General features: G+C 38.4%; 1 protein-coding gene across 2 annotated transcripts in view; it reads left to right on the top strand.

Annotated features, from left to right (window-relative positions):
- Nucleotides 1-1,579: 1,579 nt before the first annotated feature.
- The window catches only part of LOC149805451 (ATP-dependent RNA helicase TDRD9-like), a 146,753-nt gene continuing 137,663 nt past the window's right edge, over nucleotides 1,580-10,669 (top strand). For both annotated transcript variants that reach the window (XM_089950041.1, XM_089950042.1), the window contains exon 1: nucleotides 1,580-1,838. In XM_089950041.1, the coding sequence (XP_089806167.1) occupies nucleotides 1,663-1,838 (176 nt within the window). In that variant the 5' untranslated portion in view covers nucleotides 1,580-1,662. The remainder of the gene's footprint in view (nucleotides 1,839-10,669) is intronic.

Genomic DNA, 10,669 nt, shown 5'->3' with positions numbered 1-10,669 from the left:
AGAAGATGTGACAGATGCCGTCTATGTTAATATTAATATTAACATAAATCCAAAGGCCCTTTTCAGGGCCACCCACATTTCTCGAAAAGAGATAGCCTTTCGATTGCCTACCCCTTTATAAAAAATTTTTTTTTAAAAAGAAATCCCATGTTCAATTCCCCTTGTCCCTAAAGTAGTTTTTTTTTTTCTAACATGTTCAATTCCCCTTTGTCCCTAGACAAACCCAAACTCTATTCCCATGTTCAATTCCCATTGTCCCTAGACAGACCCAAACTCTATTCCCCATGTTAAATTGCCTTTGTCCCTAGAATCGATATTTTTTTTTTCCATTGTTCGAATGCCTTTGTCGCTAATCTCAATATTTCCTTTTTTTTCCTTTATCCAATGTTAAATTCCATTGTCGCTAATCTTACCCAGGGTTTTTTGCCCATGTTAAATTTCCATTGTCGCTAATCTTACCCAGGGTGGTTAATGTTAAATTTCCATTGTCGCTAATCTTACCCAGGGGGTGTTTTTAATGCTAATTCCCATTGTCGCTAATCTCACCCCTTATACTACTGCTGTTGTTAGGTTATACGTGGCGGCCAATAAATCTCGTAGAGGAAGAACTTGGGGAAAACCACGGTAAGAATCACCGACACACAGGAAGCTGGGGCCCCGAGTGGCCGAGTGGTCTAAAGCGCTCTCCGCTAGGGATCACTGCCATATCACCTCTGTCTGCGTGGGTTCGAGTCTAGGATTCGGCCAGTGTGGGTATGTGAGAAAGCTTGCCAGTAGCTTCTCGTGGGTCGGTGGTTCTTCCCTGGGTTTTTCCGGTTTCTTCCTCCACCATTAATACTGGCCGCCATGCATAGCCTATCGTGTGCTGAAAAATGGCGTTAAACCCAACAACAACAACAACACAGGAAGCTATTGACCAACTTTCTCACATACCCATATTGGCCGAGCCTGACACTCGAACCCACGAGGTCAAAGGTGAGAATATTGTGTACGTGTGTGTGTGTGTTTGTGCACTCGCGCGTGTGTGTGCGTGTGTGCTCGCTCGCATGTATTTGAAAACTCCCCTACCCTTTTTATTCGATTGGAGGTTGGTGCTGGATAGTAATTAAAAAGTGGTTGCTGTAATGTAAAAGTGTATGTTGGATTGTAGATAGAAATGTTAACATCACCATTCCCGTTTGAGCCAATAAACACGTTACTCCATAAACACTTTTGATCCAATAATACCATCCCCATCTTAAACCAATGGACCATTTCAACATAGGATTTTTCATATGACCCCCAAGTAATATTTCGATGAATACCTGTTGACAATGGATATTCCCGTATGATCCCCGCACGCAACTGCTAAGGTTCACTGTATAAATGGGTTTTCAGCCTAATGGTAATGTAACCTAAACCTATCAGAATTATTGCAAGTATTTATCGGACTGACAAACTGCAGAAGCGACCTTTATTGATGTGTGTGGTGAATGTCACAAAACGTTCTTCAAAACAATCTGCATGACGGGAGCGAATATTATAACCTCCCTTTTGTTGGAGCTCTTTTATGTTGGAGGGATATTTACTAAAAGAAAAGTTTGCAGGAAAAAAAAGAAATTCTGATAGTTGTTTCGGTTATATAAGTTTTATATATATATATATATATATATAATTAAAATAATGAGTCGACTGACTGGGGAAATAACAACTGGCCAAATAGATGAATGGTTTAAAATCGGGAAAAAGTCTGTTATTGTGAATACTATCCCCCGAAGCAAGACAAAAGGATATTACATAGACCCACGAACTCAGCAGCCGATCGTTCCCGAAAAAGAGCATGTGCCAGACTACAAAAGGTTATGATAGTACAAACACAACATTTCAAGAATTGATTAAAATAATGATATAGTTGAGGTGATGGGCAGCAATTAGTAATACACAATGTAGTATAGGTGATGGGGGTTCTGCTAGACTAGCGATGAAATGGCTACCAATTGAGTCCTACAATGTAAGAGTCAGACGTATCACGTTATTTATGTTTTTGGTGCTACGTCTTACTGCCTAAACGTCATACACAAAATAGAATGAATAACTAGTTATTACAAGTAAAGAAAAATATTTATAAATCAGCACCAGTATGTATATAACTGATAGAACAAATAAGTGTCAGCTATTACCCTATACGTGGCCTTTGTAACGTAATGCATATGTACATGTATTAGTCTAGTTCACAGTAAGGTTGTACGAGTTATTTCCCTTATTACTGTTGTACGCGCTTGTCAAAAGAATATAAAAAGAGTGCAACATGTGCGAGATGAGAGTGAATAAAACGTGTTGAGCACAGTCCAGTCTTCTGTTTTGAATTTGTCATAGAAAGACGTTACATGGTGTCAGAAGGATGGCAACTTTGCCTACATCATCAATACCTTTTCCGCTGAAACTGGAGCTTCGGGGAAATTTGTCTGCAAACTGGAAAAAATTCAAAAGAGTCTGGGTGAACTATGAAGTAGCTACGGGGCTGGCAGAAAAAGCGCCAAAACTGAGAATAGCCATTCTCCTTACGTGTTTAGGGCCAGACGCCATAGAACTGTTTGATACCTTCACATTTGAGAATGATGGAGACAAAGATAAACCTGACAAAGTGCTTGACAGATTTGAAAAGTACTGTATAGGAGAAACAAACGAAACCTATGAATGGTACAATTTCAATTGTCGACAACAGGAAGCAGGTGAGAGCATTGATGCCTACGTAGCTGCGCTAAGGTCACTAGCACAAACGTGTAATTACGATGATTTAGAGGACAGTCTGTTGCGAGACAGAATGGTAATTGGGAATAGAGACAACAGCACCAGGAGAAAACTGTTGCAAGACAAGAAGTTAACCTTAAGAACTTGCATAGATATCTCTCGAGCAAACGAAAAAACGCAAGAACAGATGAAAGCTATGAATCAGGAAGAAGTGTCGTGAAGAGTGAAAAGTCAAGAAAGCAAAGTCAGCTGCAAAGAGAGTGTGACTACTGTGGGAAAAAACATGAAGCAAAGAAAGAAGCTTGCCCGGCCGTAGGGAAAATATGTGTAAAGTGTGGGTTAAAGAACCATTTTGCAGTAAAGTGCAAGCATAAAACTCCAAAATGGGAAGCGCACAAAAAGAAATACAAGCAGAAAGAAGGGGTAAAAGTTATAGATGATAATTCAAGTCTTGATAGTGAAAGTGATGAATTTGTGTTGACAGTAGAAGTTAATGGGATAGAAACATACCCAAAGAAATTGTTTGCCAAAATGACTTTAGGTGAGAGTCTGATAAATTTCCAATTAGACTGTGGCTCAACAGTTAATATAATTTCTGAAACAGATTATAAGACAATATGCCATGATGACAAATTGAAGCACCTGGGAAAGAACAATGTGACACTTGTTATGTATAACAACAGTGAAACAAGAGCCTTGGGTAAAAGAAAATTGCACCTTACAAATCCAAAGAATAAGAAAGTTTACATCTTAGAGTTTGTAATTGTACAAGGGAAGGCAAGACCCCTACTTGGAGCCCAAGCAGTACAGAAAATGAAACTAATTACTGTAAATAAACAACATATCATGGCAGTAGAGACAACACCAAACCTCATACAGGAATATGAAGACATATTCAATGGAGAAGGTCTCTTGGAAGGAGAACTCCACCTTGAACTGACAGAACAAGCCAAACCAGTAAAACTGCCAGTGAGGAAAATTCCATTAGCTGTTAAGCCGAAGTTGAGGGCAGAAATTCATCGACTGGTGAAACTTGGAATATTGACTAAGGAGAAAGAACCAACAGACTGGATTTCTAGCATGGTGGTGGTTATGAAGAACAACAAGAAAATACGGCTGTGCATTGACCCACAACCTTTAAATAAGGTCTTGAAAAGAAACCATTACCCAATTCCAACAATAGAAGATGTTCTGCCAGACCTGAGCAAGGCGAGAATTTTTACAGTTGTGGATGCAAAAAATGGGTTTTGGCATGTTAAGTTAGATGAGGAATCTAGCAAACTCATCACATTTGGAACGCCATGGGGACGATACAGATGGAGGAGAATGCCATTTGGTATAGCACCAGCGCCAGAAGAATTTCAGAGGAGAATTGATGAAGCTTTGGAAGGGATTCAAGGTGTGAAAGCAATTCATGATGATATTCTAGTTTGGGGAAGTGGTGAAGATGACGCTAAGGCCACAGAGGATCACGACAGAAAGCTTCGTAAACTTTTTGAGAGATGTCGCATCAAAGAATGTTAAATTGAACAAAGATAAGATGAAATTGAGGCAGAAGGAAGTCACATTCATGGGACATGTGATCTCTGCAGAAGGGTTGAAAGTTGACAGTGCAAAGGTAGAGGCAATCAAAGAAATGCCTATACCGACCGATAAACAGGCAGTCCAGCGACTGTTAGGTGTGGTGAACTATGTTCATAAGTTTGCTCCAAGGCTATCGGAAGTGACAGAGCCATTAAGACAGTTGATCAAGAAGGACGTCGAGTTTTATTGGGATCAAATTCATGATAAATGCCTTCATGAAATTAGAGAGATATTGACATCAGCACCAGTTCTAAGGTACTTTGACCATGAGAAGGACACTATTCTTCAATGTGATGCATCGGAAACAGGGCTAGGGGCTTGTTTGCTGCAAGAGGGGCACCCAGTAGCCTTTGCCTCACGTGCACTCACAGTGACTGAGGTAAATTATGCACAAATTGAGAAAGAGCTACTAGCAATAGTTTTTGGAAAGGAAAGGTTTGAGAACTACGTCTACGGGAGACAAGTAGTCATAGAAAGTGACCACAAACCACTTGAAATAATCTGCAAGAAAACTTTAGTTAGTGCACCAAAGCAACTGCAAAGAATGCTGTTAAAACTGCAGAAATTTGACTTCATGGTAGTCTACAAGCAAGGTACACAGATGTACATGGCTGATACATCGAGTTGTGCATATTTGCCCTGTAACAAGAAAGTATGCGATAGCGATAGAGTGTTTGAGGTTGATACCCGCTCATTCACAGAGAAAGCAACAGAAAGTGTGAGCATGGTTGAGTATCTACCAGTTTCTATGGAACGCATCACTGAGATTCAGAGAGAAACTCAAACAGATTTTCAGTTAAGACAGTTGAAAAAAGTCATTCAAAGAGGATGGCCAGAAGAAAAAAAAGTACTTCCACAAGAACTACAGTATTACTTTCCTTTCCGAGAGGAACTGACATTACAGAATGGCCTGATTTTAAAAAGTGACCGTGTAGTGATCCCTGCCACACTGAAAGGTTCGATAATGGAAAGGCTGCACTCCAGTCACATAGGAATACAAGGCTGTCTGCGGAGAGCCAGAGAAGCTATATATTGGCCAAACATGAATCGCGAAATAGAAAACTACATTACAAAGTGTGAAACATGCAATGCATATTCTTCTCAGCAGCAGAAAGAATCACTCATAAGTCACGATGTGCCTACCAGGCCATGGGAGAAGATAGGTGTAGACCTATGTGAATTTGACAGCATTGATTGATTGATTGATTGATTTTTAACGGCGCATCGGCACTGTTAGGCTATTTAGCGCCAAACAAAGTGTTATTTCTATAATCTTTTAAAACGTATAAAAGGTCCTATATCGACCAGCGATATAAAAGAACAAATGGTAGAAATTAAAAACGGTAAGATGATAACGGTGCAAAATAAAGCTTCCTGATCAACGGGAGATGTAAAAATGATGAATAGTTATTAAAATGGGACGGTATATGTATATTGCATAAAACTGCACAAGGTGATAGCATAAAAGTCAGAGTTTAGGGTAAATATTTACGGCTTTCAGGAACTCTATAATACGAGTGATGTTTATAGTATCAAAAAGTTCTTTCATGTCATGCACAATGTAATAACGATCGCGCGTAGGTTGTAGGTCAAAGCACTCTATCATAAAGTGCTTGACAGTGAATGGTTCATTGCAAGAAACGCACTCTGGAGGGTCTTCACCTTTTAGTATGTGGGTGTGGGTGATATAAGTATGACCAATTCGGATTCTTGCAATGACTATCTCCTCCCTACGAATGGTTCTGTAGGAAGGAGTCCATTCTCCTAGAGATGGCTTGATGGCATGAAGTTTGTTATTTACAGCATCATTCCATGATGCCTGCCACTTCTGACGAAAGAACTTTCTGATACAAGGTTTAAAATCAGTATATGGTATTTTAAAATCAGATGGTTCTTGAGTAAGGGCCATTTTAGCAGCGCGATCTGCTTTTTCATTACCTTTAATGCCAATGTGGCTAGGTAACCAACAGTATATTATATTGTGGGAGATACTCAGCTCGGTATTTTTGACGAGTATGTTTTTTGATAATGGGTTCTCCAGTTTTCTATTGTGTAGTGACTGGAGTACTGATAGCGAGTCGGAGAAGATGATACTGTTTAAAATGTGTTTCTTTTCTATATGTTGCAGAGCAAGGTCTATTGCTCTGATTTCGGCTGTAAAAATTGATGCTCCATTTGGTAAGCGAACTTGCGTTGTGTGATTTCCACAAACAAAGGCTGCAGCAGCCTTTTCCTCATCCTTTGATCCATCAGTGTAAATTCTCGTGTAGTTTTTAAATTCGGTGAGGAGTTCATGGTAAGAGTTGTGGAAGATAGAAGGGTTTGTTTCGGATTTTTTTCCATCGTGTAGCGTAAAACGTACTTTTGGTTGTTTAATTAGCCAGGGTGGTGTTTCGGAGATGGATGTTTTCTGAATTTTTGAAAGATCTATATTTGTAGTGTCAAGGCTGGATGATATTCTAATGCCAAAGGAAGGTATGGCGTTTGGTTTATTTTCGTATAAAGTTTTGTATTTGGGTTGAAAAACAGCCGAAAAAGCAGGATTCAGAGGGTTTGATTTTAATTTGAGAGCATACTGTGCTGAAAGCATTTCTCTACGATGCGATAACGGTGGTTCATTCGCCTCAGCTAGAAGGCTTTCACACGGGGATATTTTAAATGCTCCCAGAGCCAGTCTTATTCCCTGATGATGAATTGGATCAAGCATTTTAAGATACGATTTTCTGGCAGAACCATACACAACGCAACCATAGTCTAGTTTGGAGCGAATAAACGTTCTATATAAATTCAGGATGACTTTTCTATCAGCACCCCAGTCAGTGTGTGCTACTACTTTAAGTAGGTCAAGTGCTTTTAAGCATTTGGCTTTCAAGTTTTTTAGGTGTGGAATAAAGGTCAGTTTTCTGTCAAAGATAATACCCAAAAATTTTGTTTCCTCAACAACTGGAATAGGTGTTCCGTCCAGCGTGAGTTTAGGTTCATCGTGGTGTCGTCGTAATTGACAGAAATGCATACATACCGTTTTTGATTTTGAGAATTTGAAACCGTTCGTACTAGACCAATTTTGAATCTTGTTGATATTTTGCTGTAGTTGTCTTTCAATTGTATGCATGTGCTTTGACCGATAACATATGAGAAAATCATCAACATATAGTGAGCAATCCACACCAGGAGTCAAACACTTGGTGATGTTATTAATTTTGATATTGAAAAGTGTCACAGATAAAATACTGCCCTGGGGCACACCCATCTCTTGCTCGTGCAAATCTGAGAGAGTACAGCCCACTCGTACCTTGAATTCTCTGTCGGAGAGGAAGTTGGATATGAAAGAGGGCAGACGGCCTTTTAGACCTAGATCGTGCAGGTCTTTTAGTATCCCGTAATTCCATGTTGTGTCATAGGCCTTTTCTAAATCAAAGAAAACCGCTACTAAATGTTCTTTCTTGATAAATGCATCGCGAATGAATGTTTCTAGTCTAACCAGATGATCGTTGGTGCTCCGTCCATAACGAAAGCCGCTTTGGAAAGGAGATATTAAATTGTTAGTTTCCAGGTACCATACAAGCCGAGAATTGATCATTCGTTCCATTGTTTTGCACATGCAGCTTGTGAGTGCAATAGGTCGATAGTTGGTAGGATCTTCACTATCTTTACCGGGTTTGGGAAATGGTATTACTGTTGCTTCTTTCCATATTTTAGGTAGGTTACCAGTAATCCATAAATCATTGAAGAGTTTTAAAAGAGATGTTAAAGATGATTCTGGAAGATGTTTTAAAAACTGGTAATGTATTTTGTCAGGCCCAGCGGAAGTATCATGGGCCTTGTCTAAAGCCTCCATAAGTTCTGATAGTGAAAACAGCTGGTTGTAGCTTTCCGAGTTGTTGGATGTGAATTTTAAACGTGACTTTTCTTTTTGAGTTTTCAATTTTTGGAAGGCTTCGGAATAATTAGATGATGACGAATTTTTAGAGAATGTATCAGCAAGAACATTTGCTGAAGAATTTGACAGCAAAGCATATCTGGTCACAGTAGACTATTATTCAAATTTTGTTGAAGTTGATAGACGTTATAATAAGACTGCCAAAGAAGTCATCATGAAAGTGAAAGCTCACATGGCCAGGTATGGAATACCAAATGAACTTGTATCAGACAATGGACCACCATTCTCAGGAAAAGATTTTTCAGAATTTGCCCATTCTTACAAGTTCAAACACAAAAATAGCTCACCAGGATACCCTCAATCAAATGGAAGAGTGGAGAACGCAGTGAAAACAGTGAAGAAATTAATGAGGAAATCAGTACAATCTAGATCAGATCCCTACCTCGCGCTACTGGATTTCCGGAATACACCAACGGAAGGATTGCAGTCATCACCAGCACAATGCATGTTCAATAGGTGTACAAGAACTTTACTGCCAATGTCAAAAAGACTCTTAATGCCAAGGACACAGTCACAGGAAAGTACCAGATCTAAGTTGTTGGTAAACAAAAGGAAACAAGAAAAATACTACAATAGGAGTGCAAAGGATTTGCAACCATTACACACTGGAGGTGTTGTTAGGGTTAAACCCAGTGACAAACATGGTACATGGCGAAAGGCATACGTAGAAGGAAAAGTTGACATTCGCTCTTACAAGATTCGGACAGAAGATGGTAGTGTGTATCGCAGGAACAGAAAGCATCTGCGAGCTACAAATGAAAAGTTCATAGACCCTGATATTCAGAATCTACACCCAACACCCGCTGAATCGCAAACACCAGAACTTCTCATGCCGTCTGAAGCATGCAAAACAGAAACAAAAATTCATGTACCACAAGAAATTGAAAAAACCAGTAGTGGTGCAAATATTACATCTCAGAACAAGTCTAGACCAAAGATGAGCGAACAACAACCATTGAATAATAATGGCGGATCTCCAGACAACTATCAGACATCTAGAGGGAGAAGTGTTAAGAAACCTGTGTATTTGAAAGACTATATCACTTAAATATGAATGTATGTTAATTCCTAGGACATTGATGCAAAGTTGAAAATAAGAGTGGATAGAAAATTGAGTTAAGACAGAAAGAACTTTAAATAATTCATTTTAGTAAATCATTTGCAAGTGATACCTAGGAAAGCTGACCATTCCTATATTAAAGAAAAATTTCATTTTGATTCTGCATGTATAAAGCTGAGAATTCTAGTCAGATTTTATTGGTAGTAAATTTAGTACTCTTGAAAGAAAGTGCTCATAGCATAACAAAGGAATTGTATATTAACATTATGTGCCAGCAAGCAAGTTAATGGAGAAAATCTATTTTAAGAAGGGAGATGTAACGTAATGCATATGTACATGTATTAGTCTAGTTCACAGTAAGGTTGTACGAATTATTTCCCTTATTACTGTTGTAAGCGCTTGTCAAAAGAATATAAAAAGAGTGCAACATGTGCGAGATGAGAGTGAATAAAACGTTTTGAGCACAGCCCAGTCTTCTGTCTTGAATTTGTCATAGAAAGACGTTACAGCCTTGTTAACACTGTAGAATCCGATGTTTACTATGTTACCCTATACTTGGTTTAACACTCATAATTAGTGATAGTTGTGAAATCTAGTAGAACTGAACAAAGTATCATCTTGTGACATTGCAAGTGCTCGTATATCTTACCTGATTGGTTAGTTTTAAAATGTGTCTTTTTCTTAATTTTAATGAAATCTTACTTTGTAGTTAATCCCTGTGGAAATAGTTCTCATTTTCAATATATATCCCATTCATGCTATATATAAGGTTTATTTAAGATAAGCAGCTTATGACAAGTAATTTTGGGTATTAAAGACTGATGCTACCAGAATATATATACTTTGGTGGATTAATATTTAGAGAACTTCATGCATTGATGAAAAGATGTCAGATTTAAGCAAGCGAATAAATCATTTCATAATATGTTTTTCTTGAACATTTTGGAATTCCATTGGGTTACAGGTATACATGTAATGTGACTGTCAGTCAAGGGACTGGTCTGACTGCATGAAGACCAGTTGTACACATAGCCCCATGTATATAAAAACATAATGCTCATTGCATCTTGCTTACTCATAATGAAACAATATGATTACAATGTAATATTATCTCGGTTCTGTGATTTATTGCACATAAAATTGCCCATTTTAACTCATATTATACATTTTACACAAAACAAATTGCCCCTGAATATTTGAATGATAGTCATTTAAGTTACTAATTTATAACTTTTAACTTATTACATCCTATGCATTATAGTGGGACATACCATACCCACTCACCTGTTAAGTATACAGTATTTACATTACTAGTTGCCTTTAATGAGGCCAGTACACTGGACTTTGTGTAATAT

This window comes from Sinohyriopsis cumingii, chromosome 2, assembly GCF_028554795.1.
Source record: "Sinohyriopsis cumingii isolate HCF-2022 chromosome 2, ASM2855479v2, whole genome shotgun sequence".
NCBI classification, from domain to species: Eukaryota; Metazoa; Mollusca; class Bivalvia; order Unionida; family Unionidae; genus Sinohyriopsis; species Sinohyriopsis cumingii.
The sequence above is the reverse complement of the archived record's forward strand: the minus strand, read 5'-3'. Positions and strand labels throughout refer to the sequence as shown.